Source organism: Balaenoptera physalus, assembly GCF_965194825.1.
Source record: "Balaenoptera physalus genome assembly, chromosome: 19".
NCBI lineage: Eukaryota > Metazoa > Chordata > Mammalia > Artiodactyla > Balaenopteridae > Balaenoptera > Balaenoptera physalus.
In genome coordinates this window covers 56,729,448-56,745,894 of record NC_138900.1, presented here as the reverse complement: position 1 = coordinate 56,745,894, position 16,447 = coordinate 56,729,448, and the positions used below count along the sequence as shown (strand labels likewise).

The following is a 16,447-nucleotide window of genomic DNA, read 5'->3' as shown; positions in this document are numbered from 1 at the left end:
ACTCAGGCACATTGCATCCTGGGTGTGATGGGAAGCAGTTGATATGGAAGCAAATAAACTGTTGGCATCTTTTGTTCTCTAGCCAACTCTATAAAAAAAGGTGGTCCCCAATGCAGTCAATTCTCTACACTCAGTTCGTAAGGCTCACCTGCCCCATTTCTGGTCCTGGGGACCATCAGGCAAATTTCAGACCTACACCCACCATGCCAATGAGGCTCTCCTTTTCTGAGGCCTGAGTTTTTTCAGTCCTGTACAAAATTCATCTCTTATTCTTTTCCTCATAAAGTACTGGTTATCAAATATATTAATTTTATCATTTTAAATGTGATAAGTATAAACGATTATATGCAATATGTTTAACAGCAAGAAACATTTACCTCATCTATCCTCTTAAGCACTGACATGCACCATGCATACCTTGGGAATTTATCTCTGGGATTTTAATTTAAGCATAATAGTTACATGCAAAGAAGCACAATGATTTAGGGCAGTAATTCTCCCCCTAACCCCTTGCTGGCAATATTTGACATTTCTTGGTTTGTAGCTATATCATTTCAATTTCTGCTTCCATCTTCTCATGGACTTCTTCCCTCTGTCTCCTCTGTCTCTGCGTCTCTGTGTATCTCTTTCCCCTTAAAAGGACACCAGTCACTGGATTTAGGGCCCAGCCTAATCCATTATTACCTCATCCTGATTATACCTGCAAAGACCCTAGATCTAAACAAGGTCACATTCTCAGGTACTAGGTGTTAAGAATTAAATATATCGTTTAGGGGAACACAATTCAACTCACAGAAGTCTACCCTTTGCTCCCCCCAAAATTCATGTCATCATCATGCAAAATACATTCACCCCATCCCAACATCCCCAAAAGTTTTAACCCATTCTAGCATCAACTCTAAGTCCAAAATCTCATCTAAATACAATCAACACAAGAAATCCTAAATCTTATCTTCCAAACCATCTAAATTAGACATAAGTGAGACTCTGGGTATGGTGCATCCTGAGGAAAACCTCCATCTATGGACTGTGAAACTAGAAAACAAATTATCTGCTTTCAAAATACAATAATGGGACAGTCATAGGATAGACATTCCCATTCTCAAAGGGAGAAACTGAAAGGAATAAAGGGGTTATGGGTCCAAAGCAAGTCTGAAACCCAGCAGAGCAAATTCCACTAAGTTTCAAGGCCCGAGTATAATCCTCTGTGGCTTGATGCTCTGCCCTCTGGTCCTGCAGAGGCCCAACTGGCCCCAGACTCAGGACCCATGGAGAACTTGCTGGCCTAGCTTCCGTCTCTTTCAGTCTAGGCAAGTAGTGTTTCTGCTAGGATAAAATTCTCAAAAACTGCCTCCTATGTAATTGACAGAAGCATGTCCTCCACAGATCTTTCTGGATAACCCAATCTATATCCCAGGGTTCAGCTGAGATGATGGACTGCATTCATGAGTCACACTCCTAATCTCTTTAGCAAAATGTGCCCACATCCTTGATGTTCTCTCTAGAGCATTTTTTGCAGTAGAGATAGGCTGAGAAATTTCCAACGCATCAAATTCTGGTTCCTTTTTTGTTTAACAGCTCCTTCCTCCATTTACCCCTTTACCCCTTTCCTCCGGTGTTTTACTATAAGCTGCAAGGAGAAACCAGGGCACATCTTCCATATGCTGCTTGGAAACATTCTGACGTAAATACCAAGTTCATCACTTACAAATTCTCCTTTCCACCCAACACTAGAACACAACTCATCCCACTTTCCCACCACTTTATTACCAGGATTGCCTTCCCTCCAGCGTCTCATAATATGACCCTCTTTTCTTTTGGAGACCTCTCCAGAAGCACTTTATCCTCCACATTTCCACCAACAGCAGTCTCTTCAAGGCAATCTAGGATTTTTCTATCACATACCTGAAAATTCTTCCAACCTCTGCCCATTACCCAATTCCAAAGCCACTTCCATATTTTTAAATATTTGTTTCAGTAGCACTAAACTTACAGTACCAAAGTCTATATTAGTGTCCTAGGGTGGCTGTAACGAAGTATCCAAACTGGCTTAAAGTAACAGAAATTTATTCCCTCACTGTTCTGGAGACCCAAAGTCCAAAATCAAGGTGTCACCAGTCACGCATCCTCTAAAAGATCCTTCTTTGCCTCTTCCCAGCTTCTGGTGGTTGCTGGCAAACCCTGGAATTCCTTGGCTTGTAGCTGCATTACTTGAATTTCTGCTTCTGTCTTCACCTGGCCTTCTTATCTCTGTCTTCTCTGTTCCTGTGTCTCCAAATCTCATTCTCCTTATAAGGCCTTATCTGGAGCCCACCCTAATCCAATATGACCTTATCTTAAGTTGATCACATCTGCAAAGACTCTAGGTCTAAATAAGGTCACATTCATAGGTATCAGGGTTAAGATGTGAACGTATCCTTTTGAAGGACACATTTCAACCCACAATGGAATTAAGTGACAAAATTAAATTAATATACCTCAAAAAAAGTAAACTTTTCTTCTTCCCTACAGGTAGAAATGGAATAATTACATTTAACTGTAGTCTTTTTCTGATTTCCTTTCCCCATTACAGGGCCTAGTCATTATCACAGTGTAACCCAGGGCACTTCTTATCTCATAGATGGAAAGCAGTGGGCTGTTGAGCTTGATTCCTCATTTCTTGCTTGTCTGTTCTTTGGTGCTAAGTTTTCCAGATTCCATAGCAAAAAGGTAACCCTATATGTGTTTCTAGGATACTAGGATCTTTATTTGCTGATTTAGTTTATTTATACATGACCTGCTGACTTAGCTGAACACCCTTCCATAGCCTGATTTAAATACCACAAGGAATGTCAGCATACTAGTATAATATACAGCCTTTAATAAATCTTTCAAAATCTGATACTCTCTTGTGAACACTTCATGTAATTAACAGGTAAAAAAAGAAAAACTAAATAAAAAAGAAAAATGTAATCAAGCAGGTTGACAACCAGCAAAAGATAATTAAAATGATCCTGTTGTGTTTCTCCATTTCATTAACATGCAAATGAGATTCATGAAGTTTAATATTGTGTTTCACCAAGAGCCATAGAAACGAATTAAGAATGAAAATGAGTCCTACTGATAGAGACTCCTGATGAGTATATAAATTAATGAAAAATATGATTTGATCAAATCAATAACATATTATATATACATATAGAGAGAGAGATTTATTGAACCTCAACAAATGAAAATAAAGATAAATAGTTACATTAAATTTTGTATCTCTTCTGATGGGCCAAATCCTATGAAACCTTATTATAACTCAAATGGAGTGGTGGTAAATGCTAAACTCTGCTTTACTTTAAAAAGAAATACAAGATGGAAACTTCATTCTAAGGTCAATGTTGTGATGACAGCATTCCTATGGAAAGGACCATTGGTTCAGGATCTGGACTGACCCCCCATAGGGCTAGGAAATCTCACTTGCCTGTGGTAAGGGATTCAGAATTGAAAATAGGAAGAGATAGTCCAATGTGACAATAACTTTCACTATAAGGCAAATAAATGTAACAGACAAGAATTATCTACACAAATATATTCAAAGCCCACAAAATTCTCCATTTGATACAAGGATCTCAGTTATTACTCTCCAATGATATTCTCACACTAAGAAACACACAAAGTTATGGCAATTATACCTAATTAAAAAAAAAGAAACACACATAGAGGACTGTATCAAAGAATATCAGATAAAATTTTTTAAATAAACTCATGCTACAGAGTTAGATATTTATAACATGGACCATATGGCAAAACACACACACACACACACACACACACACACACAATCTATTTGTTATGTCCAATGTTCAATGTACTCAAACATTAAACAACAGCACAAAGGATAAGATCAAGGAGTAAAATTAGAAGTAGTAGCTGCAGCATGTGAGAAGGGAATAATAAATGAGTGGATCATGGTTTTAATAATATATGATGTCGGTGTCTTTTTTTATGGTTGTTAAAAATATTTTCTTTGTTAGTATTGCTAATCCTCTTTCCATAGAATGCATGAGCAGATGGGTTTTGCCTTAGCATATTATAGAAAGGGATAATAACGATACTTTGTCTTTAAGCGCAGAGAGTTTTGAAATTCTCTTATATCTACAGCAAGTTGTCATTTAATTATCTGCACTTTTCTTTAAACATACTCAAGCAATCAAACACAACCTACCTAAGAGATAGTCAACAATAAGAACTGAGTATTCCTAAAGGAGCATGAAAGCTTATTAACGTCCCATTCCTCAACAGGAGAGAAAGTTATGTCATTCATTTTGAGAATTAAATAAACTTAGGGATGATTACTGTTAAATAACTAGCAACTTTTAAAATCGCTTCTTGCAAACTTCCTTGCTTATCTTGAAATAGAGGGCCAATTAAATTTTCATGGCTACTGTATACATAATGATTGTATATTGTTGTAGAAAAGTATATTTTAGGATCAAGATGGCAGACTAGGAAGACCCTGAACTCACCTCCTCCCACACGCCCACCAAAATAACAACTACTTAGAAAGTAACTATCAGGGCTTCTCTGGTGGCGCAGTGGTTAAGAATCCGCCTGCCAATGCAGGAGACACGGGTTCGAGCCCTGGTCCAGGAAGATCCCACATGCTGTCGAGCAACTAAGCCCATGCGCCACAACTACTGAGCCTGTGCTCTAGAGCCCACGAGCCACAACTACTGAAGTCTGTGTGCCTAGAGCCCGTGCTCTGCAACAAGAGAAGCCACCGCAATGAGGAGCCTGTGCACCACAACGAAGAGTAGCCCCCGCTCGCCGCAACTAGAGAAAGCCCGCACACAGCAACGAAGACCCAATGCAGCTAAAAATAAATAAATAAATAAATTTATTTTAAAAGAGAAAAGAAAGTAACTACCTATGAGAACAACCTGAAGATACGAAAAGATTTTCCACAACTAAAATATAAAGAAAAAGCCACAACAAGACAGGTAGGAGGGACAGAGATGGAGTCTAGTCAGGAACCCCAGCGCAGGATCAGTGACCCACAAACATGAGGGAAATCATAGCAACAGAGGTCCTCCATGAGGGGCATGGTGTCCCAGCCACACATAGGGCTCCCAGCCCAGGGATCCTGCACAGGGAAAATGAGGCCCCAGAAGTCAAGCTTTGAAAACCAGTGGGGCATATGTTTGGAAGAGCCAGAGGGCTATAGAAAACAGAAACTCCACTCTTAAAGGGTGTGCAGAAAATCTCACATACTCCACGTCCCAGTGCAGAGGCAGTAGTTTGAAAGGCACCTGAGTCAGACTCACTTAATGCCCGTGGAGAGCCTCCCAGAGAGACAGGAAGCAGCTGAGACGCCCCTGGGTAATGAGACACTGGTGGTGGCCATTTTTGGAATCTCCGTCTACTGAGCTGATACCAGCACTGGCAAGCGCCATTCTGGAATCCTCTCTCTAGCCTATTAGTGCCAGGAGCCGACAACACCCACCAGTGGGCCCACAACAGCCATGCACCACCAGGTCACGTAGCCAGCCAGGTTGGGGGTCAGCCCCACCTGCCAGCCCACCCACAGTAGTGGGCCCTGCCATAACAAAAGGGCACATGCAGCCCACACAGGGGACACCCCTGGAGCATCTAGCTCTGATGGTCAGAGGGGAGTGTGCTACTGGCCCCAGAGGACATCTCCTATGGAAGACCACTTCAAAAAGACTGGGAGATGTAATGGAACTACCTAATACATAGAAATAAACACAGAGAATTAGGGAAAATGAAGAGACAAAGAAATCTGTTCCAAATGAAAGAACAAGACAAAACCTCAGGAAAAGAACTAAATGAAACAGAGATAAGCAATCTACCCAATAAAGAATTCAAGATAATGATCATAAAGATGTTCACCAATCTTGGGAGAATGGATGAACAGAGTGAGAACTTCAAAAAAGAGTTAGAAATTTTAAAAAGAAATCAGAGCTGGAGAATAAAACAACTGAAGTAAAAAATACACTAGAGGGTATCAACGGTAGATTAGATGATACAGAAGAATGGATGAGTTATCTGGAAGACAGAGTAGTGGAAATCAACCAAACTGAACAGGAAAAAAAAAAAAACGTTTTTAATAAAGGTAATTAAGGGACCTCTGAGACAACATCAAGCATAGGAACATTCACATTATAGGGTCCCAGAGGAAGAAAAGAGAGAAAAAGGACCAGAGAATTTTTGGAAGAAATAACACCCAGAAACTTTCCTAACCTGGGGAAGAAAACAGACATCCACGTCCAGGAAGCACAGAGTCCCAAACAAGATGAACCCAAAGAGGTCCACACCAAGATACATTATAATTAAAATGGGAAAATTACAGATTAAAGTGAGAATCTTAAAAGTAGCAAGAGAAGAGCAACTAGAAGGGAACTCCCATAAGACTATCAGCTGACTTTTCAGCAGAAACTTTGCAGGTCAGAAGGGAGTGCATGACGTATTCAACGTAATGAAAGGAAAAAAACCTACAACCAAGGGACTTCCTTGGCGGTCCAGTGGTTAAGACTTTGCCTTCCAATGCAGGGGGTGCAGGTTCAATCCCTGGTTGGGGAGCTAAGATCCCACATGCCTCACAGCCAAAAAACCAAAACATAAAACAGAAGCAATATTGTAACAAATTCGATAAAGACTTTAAAAATGGTCCACATCAAAAAATCTTAAAACAAAACAAAAACCCTACAACCAAGAATACTCTACCCAGCAAGGTTATCATTCAGATTTGAAGGACAGGTAGAGTTTGGCAGAGACGCAAAAGCTAAGAGTTCAGCACCACTACACTGGCCTTATAAGAAATGTTAAAGGGACTTCTAAGAAGAAAAGAAAAAGCCACAACTAGAAATAAGAGAATTACAAAAGGAAAAAATCTCACTAGTAAAGGTAAACATATAGTAAAGGTAGTGGATCAACCACTTATAAAGCTAGTAGGAAAGTTACAAGACAAAAGTAGTAAAATCATCTGTATCTACAATAAGTATTTAAGGGATACAAAAAATAAAAAGATACAAAACATGATGTCAAAAACGTAAAATGTGGTGGAGGGACTAAAAACATAGAGTTATTAGAATGTGTTCGAGCTTAAGAGATCATCAAATTAAAATAGACACCTATATATAATAAATAATTATATATGAACCTCATAGAACCACAAACTAAAAACCTATAACACATACACATAAAAAAAGAGAAAAAAATCCAAATATAACATTAAAGACAATCATCATATCAGAAGGGAAGAGAACAAGAAAAGAAGAAAGAACAGAGAAGAACTACAAATATAACCAGAAAACAATTAACAAAATGGCAATAAGTACATTCCTATCAATAATTACTTTAAATGTAAAAGGACTAAATGCTCCAGTCAAAAGACATACAGTAGCTGAATAGATTAAAAAAAAAAAAGACCCATATATATGCTGCTTACAAAAGACTCCATTCAAATCTAAAGACACTCACAGATTAAAAGTGAGGTGATGGAAAAAGAAATTCCGTGCAAATGGAAACAAATAGAAAGCTGAGTTAGCAGTAATTATATCAGACAAAACAGACTTTAAAACAAAGATTGTAACAAGAGACAAAGAAGGACATTACAAAATGCTAAAGGGATCAACCCAACAAAGATATAACATTTGTAAATATATATGCACCCAACATAGGAGCACATCAATATATAAAGCAAATATTAACAAACATAAAGGGAGAAATTGACAGTAATACAATAACAATAAAGGATTTTAACACTCCACTTATGTCAATGGACTGATCATCCAAACAGAAACTCAATAAGGAAACACTGACCTTAAATGACACATTAGACCAGATGGATTGATACATACAGAACATCTCATCCCAAAATAACACAATATACATTATCTTCAAGTGCACATGGAACATTCTGCAAGACAGATCACAAGCTAGGCCACAAGAAAAAGTCTCAGTAAATTTAAGAAAACTGAAACCATATCAAGCATCTTTTCTAACCATATAAGTATGAGACTAGAAATTAACTACAAGAAAAAAACTAGAAAAAACATAAACACATGGAGTCTAAACAATATGCTACCAAACAACCAATGGGTCATTGAAGAAATCAAAGAGGAAATTTAAAAATACCCTGAGAAAAATGAAAATGGAAATCTATGGCAATACAGGCTTACCTCAGTAAACAAGAAAAATGTCAAATAGACAACCTGAACTTACACATAAAGGAAGTAGAAAAAGAAGAACAGAGCCCAAAGTTAGCAGAAGGAAATAATAAAGAGCAGAGCAGTAATTAAAACAAACAAACAAACAAAAAAAGAGACCAAGAAAAAAAAGACCAATGAAAAAAAGAACTGAGTTTTTTGACAAGATAAACAAAATTGATAAACCTCTAGCTAGACTCATCAAGAAAAAAGAGAGAACCAAATAAATAAAATCAGAAACGAAAGAGGAAAAGTTACAACCAACACCACAGAAATACACAGGATCGTAAGAGATTACCACAAATAATTATACAACAACAAATTGGATAGCATAGAAAAAAATGGATAAATTTCTAGAAACATACCATCTTTAAGAATGAATCAGGAAGAAATAGAAAATCTGAACAGACCAACTACTAGTAATGAAATTGAATCAGTAATCAAAAAACTCCCAACAAACAAAAGTCCAGGACTAGACAGCTTCACAGGTGAATTCCACCAAACATTTAAAGAAGAGTTAACATCTATCATTCTCAAACTATTCCAAAAAATTGAAGAGGAAGGAATACTTCGAAACTCAGTCTAAAAGGTCAGCATCACCATGATACCAAAATTAGACAAGGACACCACACACACACAAAAAAAAATTACGGGCCAATATCATTGATGAACATGGATGCAAAAATCAAAATATACAATGCATTAAAAAGGATCATACACCATGATCAAGTGGGATTTATCCTAAGGATGCAAACATGGCTCAATACCTGCAAATCAATCAATGTGATAAACCATGTTATATGGTCAATTATTAATGTACAACAAAGAAGGCAAGAATATACAATGGGGAAAAGACAGCCTCTGCAATAAATGGTGTTGGAAAAATCAGACCACATGCAAAAGAATCAAACTGGACTACCTTCTCACACCATATACAAAAATAAACTCAAAATGAATTAAGTACTTCAATGTATGATCTGAAACCATATAACTTCTAGAACAAAACATAGGCAGTATGCCCTTTGACATTGATCTTAGCAATATAATTTTGGATCTCCTCAGGCAAGAGAAACAAAACCAAAAATAAACAAATGAGACCTAATCAAACTAAAAAGCTTCTGCACAGTGAAGAAAACCATCAACAAAGCAAACAGGTAGCCTACTGAATGGGAGAAGATATTTGCAAATGACATATTCGAATAGGGTTTAATATCCAAAATATACAAAGAACTCATACAGCTCAATATCATAAAAACAAACAATTCAATTTAAAAATTGGCAGAGGACCTGAATAGACATTTTTTCAAAGAATACATAGAAATGGCCATCAGACACCTGAAAACAGGCTCAACATCACTCATCACCAGGGAAATGCAAATCAAAACCACAGTGAGATGTATCTCACACCTGTCAGAATGGCTATCATCCAAAAGGCAAGAAATAACAACTGTCTGCGAGGATGTAGAGAAAGAGGAACCCTGGTGCACTGTTGGTGGGATTAATTGGTGCAGCTGCTATGGAAAACAGTATGGAGGTTACTCAAAAAATTAAAAACAGAACTACTATAAGGTCCAGCAATTTCACTTCTGGGTATTTACCCCAAGAAAATAAAAACACTAATTCAAAAAGATATATGCACTCCTATGTTCACTGCAGCATTATTTACAATAGCCAGGATATGGAAGCAACTTAAGTGTCCTTTGTAGATGAATGGATGAAGAAGATGTGGTATATACATATACAGTGGAATGTTTATTTTTCATTAAAAAAATAAAATCTTGCCATTTGTGACAACTTAGATGGATCCAGAGGGTATTATGCTAAGTGAAATAAGTCAGAGAAAGACAAACCCGTATGATTGCACTTTTATCTGGAATCTAAAAAACAAACAAAACAAAATGAAATCAGACTCATAGATACAGAGAACAAAGAGGTGGTTATCAGAGGAGGAGGGCTGAGGGGATGAGTAAAATAGGTGAAGGGAATTAGGAGGTACAAACCTCCAGTTATAAGATAAATAAGTCATGGGATGTAATATACAGCATAAGGAATATGGTTAATAATACTGTAATATCTTTGTATGGTTACTAGACATAACATGGTGATCACTTCACAGTGTATTTAAATGTCAAACCAATATATTGTACACCTAAAACTAAAATTATATAGTACATCAACTATATTTCAATTAAAAAATGAAAATAAAAAAATTCTAAAGAAAAGTTTATTTTATAAGATACATTTAAAAAAATCACCAGATTTAGGGAATTCAATTCTTTGGGCCCTAAAATGATGATACAAGATCTTGGAACAGGTGCATCCCTTTGCCATTCTAGAGCCAATCCTAAATGTCATGTACATCCCATCAGTTTCTGCCATTTGCTTATTAAGAAATTTATTACCTTTTACAATATATCACTTACAATGATTTTACTAAAAGAGAATGGAAGAGGAATGAGATTCATCATGAACCAATCAGAGCAGAAAAAGCAGACTTACCATCTCTTCGATTTAGCCTTGCAAATCCAGGACCATGGCTGCTAGAGAGCTCGGATGAACTGCTGAATGATGCCTGAGACAAGGCAGACACCAGAGGGTCATCACAATCGTCTGCCAAAAGGAAAAATTCCACATTCAGGTTAGTAATGTGCTGACAGCTTACTTGGATTCAACAGATAAAACAAATAAACAAAACAAAACAAAACAATAAATCTAGGATCTCTAACAATATGCCCACTGCTTATATACAGTGTAAGTTCAGTAAGAGAAAAAGAATTTAAAGACAAGAGCATATGGAAATGGAGAAGGAAAACTTCGTAGAAATTGCAAAATAGTATCTTGAGGTAGAAACGGTTTACTTAAACAAGAAACAAAAATACCTAATCAGTATTCCTAATTTACATAAATAAATGTATATTAGGAAAGAATTATAAACTTAACTAGATTAAAACTAAGAACTTAGGGTTGCCAAAAGACATGTGATGTAAAGAGAAACATCACAACATGGAGAAAGTACTCCCCAAACAGTTTACAATTAGTACTGCAAATTAAGGAAAACAAAAAAAAAAATAAGGAGAAACAAAAACTCCTTTTAAATCAGTTAGAAAACACACTAGAAAAAATGACATAAGGCTAGACCAGAGATTTCACAGCACAGAACTGCTATTAAATGATGATCAAACTCAAAGTGTAAATTAACACTACAATTAGATACTATTTTACAAACAGTAGGCCAGCAAGATTTAATAAGTCTGACAACACCAGATGGTCCAGATAATGTGGGCCAAGAGAAACTCCAATATCCTGCTAGTGGGAGTGTAAAGGCGAGCACCTACTTTTAAAAAACAATTTGTCATCAGCTTGCATATTTGAACTTCTGTACCCCATGGTCCATTGATATGTATTTCCCCCTGGGCAGAGCCTCCCTATGATGAACTGCTGGTCTCAAGAAGCTTTGCCTTTTGGGTGTTATACAAATACTAGTATTTATTGTGTGCCATCAGAAAAAAAGTTGAGAAACATTAACCTAGAGCAACTCTTGTATTTGTGCACAGGGAGATGTGTGCAATTTCTAGCAACAATGTTCATGATAGAAAAAATTGATTAACAATCCAAACATTTACTGATCAAAGAAGAGATCAATAAATCATAGTACTTTTCACAATGAAATAACATACAGCAGGAAAAAGAACTACACCAACACACACCAAAAAATAAATAAAATAAAATAAAAAGGTTGGATCTTAGAAATAAAATATTTAATGAAAAAAGTTATAGAAGACCATATAATATATGCTGATAGGTTTGAGAATCTTAAAAACAAGCAAAGCTAAGTAATACATTATTTAGGGACACATGTGACTAGGACAAAAAACTATTTAAAAAAACAAAGAAATGAAAAGCTTAGAATTCAGGATAGTGGTTACTTCTAAAGGAAGGCAGTGTGTGTGTGTGTATACATACACATACCTGTATGTGTATATGAATAGGTATGTAAGGATATATATGAAAGTACATACATGTCTTATCTATCCTATTATGTATATCATATATCCAATAAAAAGTAAGGCACAAAGAGTGAGGAAAAGTATAAGAAGAGTCTCATGTTGACCATCATATCTATACATGCTTATTTTATTCAGCTAATTCTTCATTTCATGCAGTCTTCAGATTTTCATTTTATACGATTATTAAGTTGTTGCCATTTTTGCTCTAATCAGAAAATACTTCTCTTATATTTAGGATTTAACATATGTTGGTAATTAAAAATCATGCAGGATTATTGTCCCAATTTTTAAATTAACAATAAACATTTTAAATAAATCTAGGAATTATCTAGATTCATCTGAAATTTTATGAAGCCTATGCCTCTTGAACATAGGTTTTTATAAAATAGTCACTATCAATTTTACTGCTTAAATATTCAAACTACAATATTTTTCTGCAGTCCTGCCATTTGAAATATGTACTTTTTCTTAAAGTTAAATAAAGGTTTAAAGTATAAGTGGTAAGTAAAAATTTACCAACTTAACATTTGATTGCCTTTCAAAAGAATTTGCTAAAGGTAGCATTTTATTTTTTAAGACTGTCTCATTTTCATTTAAAGTCCCCTTTTGCTTCTTTCACACCTTAAACTCTTTAGCTCAGCGGTCCCCAAACTTTTTGGCACCAGGGACCAGTTTCATGGAAGACAATTTTTCCACAGATGTGGGGGGATGGTTTCAGGTTGATTCAAGTGCATTACATTTACTGTGCACTTTATTTCTATTATTATTACATTGTAATGTAAAATGAAATAATTATACAACTCACCATAATGCTGACAGGAGGTGGAGCTCAGGCGGTAATGCGAGCGATGGGGAGCGGCTGTAGATACAGATGAAGCTACGCTCGTTTGCCCACAGCTCACCTCCTGCTGTGCAGCCTGGTTCCTAACAGACCACAGACTGCTACCAGCCTGTGGCCTGGGGGTTGGGGACCCCTGCTTTAGCTAGCTCTTAAGAAAGACTTGATAACTGGCCCACAGTTCCTGCATGTCTACTGACTGGCTTAAGTACTGACACTCAATCTAGTTGTAATTCAAGTGTTAAGAAGTGTAGACATAAAAAGACATAACAATCCATGAAGTGTTGAAGGAAATTCTGATTACACCCAATCACAAGCAACAACCAAAATGCTTTAGTATGCTGTGGAAGCTATGATGTGTGTGTTAGCGTGCACAAATGAGCACATTATCTATATTGGGGGGGGTGTGCATTTGTGGGTGTGTGTCTACCAAAACTATAATCATTTTTGAATCATTATGAGTATTCAGGTATAAGTGTGACCCAACAAGGCTGTTTAACTGCAATTCACAATCAATTATGCAGATTAAAATCAATGTTTCAGATGTAAAATGCCTCTCTAGTGCAATCACTCTAGAGGGCATTATATTTATTGCACATTTGTTTTTGCCACTATAAACTGAGACTCAATACTGTTTTACTTTTAGCTTAAAAAGAATGGGATTAATCTAAGAGAAGTGGTGCTTATTCCATTTGTGAGAAGAGGGACATGTGATACGGGAAAGAGATCTGCAGGGGACAGGGGTCGGGGGAGGACAGACGGGGACTTCTGGTGTTTGGTAAAGTTCTAGCTGTAGGTCTGAGTGGTGGTTACATGAGTGTATACACTTCCCCCCAATCTGTGGTATGTTTATTCAGCAGCAGAATATTCTAAAGTTATTCTTACATAGAACTAATAATAGTGAACACACATTCAGTGAGCATCCTCTGCTAAGAACTCACAGCCATTCAGCATGTAGTTACCAATCTTTACCACTCCTCTTTGAGGTACTGATATTATTTTACAGATGAGGTAAAATTGAGTCACAGAGTTTGGTTAATTTGCTCATCTCATTGTGATGGGACCATGATGTTTATGAAGTGAGTTGGAGTCCAGAATCTAGTAAGAACACCATGACTATAATCACTATTTCTTTAGGTCTGGAGCACAGGAATTTCATCAGACACCATAATGACATGAATAAAATACCTCTCAAGAAGGTACATGCTCCAATGCCAGGTTTGCCAGGCTATTTGTTTATTACCAATTTGATCTGCAATAGTCTTAACACCAGGGGAGGGGGATCTCAGCAATAATGAGTCTGGAGTGAGTAAAACGGATATTTCCCTCTAGGCATTAATGAAATTGTATTCTGGATTAAGAATCAGTCTCCTGGGACTTCCCTCATGGCACAGTGGTTAAGAATCCGCCTGCCAATGCAGGGGACACGGGTTCGAGCCCTGGTCTGGGAAGATCCCACATGCCACAGAGCAACTAAGCCCGCGAGCCACAACTACTGAAGCCCGCGCGCCTAGAGCCCGTGCTCCCAAGAAGAGAAGCCACTGCAATGAGAAGCCCGCGCACTGTAATGAAGAGTAGAGCCCCCCACTTCCCCGCTCACCACAACCAGAGAAAGCCCATGCGCAGCAACAAAGACTCAATGCAGCCAAAAATTAATTAATTAATTAATTTAAAAAAAAAAAAGAATCAGTCTCCTGTGAATTTCATTCCAGAAAACCAGTTTTCTCTGACTGTACCAGTTAAAGCAGTAAAATGCAGGTTCTGGCCTTGCAAAGCTGAGAACCATAACCGGGGGTGATTTCCCTCCCCCTCCCAGGGAACATTTAGCAATATCTGGAGACACTTTGGTCATCACAACTTGGGGGTACTACTGGAATCCAGTGGGTGGAGGCCAGGGATGCTGCTAAACACTTTACAGTGCCCAGGGTGGCACCCCACAAGCAAAAATAATCCAGGCCCAAATGTCGACAGTGCAGCCATTGAGAAACCCTACCCTACACTCTGGTAAAAGCAGCCCAATCAACTAGTTTTCTCCTGGACTAATCCCCCAGCTAGAACGCTCAACTTCCTCTCAAATTTCAGTGATTGTTAGTTCTACTTTATGGCTTTTCAGAGTGCATATAATCATCATTCAGAGTGTATAAATATACAGGCATTTAAGGCAGGAGCTTTTCAAAGCTGAAATAATATATTATTTCAGCTCAAAACATAATTGTATTTTTTAATTAAATACAATACTGGTCCTTCACCAAGGGACCAGTATATATGTACATATATACTATATTATATGTATATACTACACATATACTATATGTATATACTATACATATATTTATATAATAGTATAATGTATTATATACATACTATATGTATTTGTACAATATTTGTACTTATACATGTATAATGTGTATAATCATATATATGTATAATATATGTATAACAGTATAGTTATACAATATAGTTATACTATACTGTGTTCTACATGTTATACATATATTACATATACAATTATACATATAAATAGGTAATCATATATACAATTAAAATACATATTAATTATATATACAATTATACTACATATGTATACAGGCATGTGCATATGTGTTATAACATACATATATTACAACATACATATGTATAGTATATATATATATATATATATACACACACACACAAGCTGACCCTTGTATAAATGCTAAGTTGGCCATCATAAGTTTAAGTGATGGCATATACTTATATAGTAACCTTATATAAATATGTCTGAACATATTTCTATATACATATTATATGCATTAATAACAATACGTATGATTTTATACATACATATAAATATATTTCACATAATATGAATAATACATATAATACGAATACATTTCTCTTTTTTTTTTTTGGCCACATGGGGCTAGTCTATTGCAGTTAAATACCTCTCTCTCTCTATTATTTTTGTTTTTTGGTCCATTTTTCCATAAAGAAAATGAGAACACACTCACACACCCAAAGGGGAGGAGGGTCCAGAAACAAGAGGTGGGGTGGGACATGGCCTCCCCTGCTTAGGTCCAGGCCCCGGGGATGGCCCCCCAAAGGCTCCCCTCCTTCCCAAAAGCACCCTGTCTCAGTACCTCTAGGGTCCAAGGAGGCAGTGGGATACGGCAGAGCCTCTGTCCTTCTCCCTCTTGTCTCCAGACGAGACCACTACAAGTGCTGGGGCTCAGTGGGGGCCGGGAGAAGGAAGACAGGCAGACGGGGGGCACGGTGGTATATGTAATTTACATATTCACGTATGTAAATATATGGCGTGCAAGCACTGACACCTCTGCACCCACCCCTGCAAGTCTCCAGAGGACTGCCCACCACAGAAGCTGCTGAACAGGGAGAACCTGGGCCAGCTGTGGAGTGGGAACGGT

The 16,447-nt window shown here is 37.1% G+C and overlaps 1 protein-coding gene across 2 annotated transcripts in view; it reads right to left on the bottom strand.

Moving 5' to 3' along the window:
• CNTNAP4 (contactin associated protein family member 4) overlaps nt 1-16,447 on the bottom strand; it is a 256,737-nt gene that overhangs the window by 208,155 nt on the left and 32,135 nt on the right. For both annotated transcript variants that reach the window (XM_082438971.1, XM_082438970.1), the window contains exon 2: nt 10,698-10,808. In XM_082438971.1, coding sequence (XP_082295097.1) covers nt 10,698-10,808 — 111 coding nt within the window. The remainder of the gene's footprint in view (nt 1-10,697; nt 10,809-16,447) is intronic.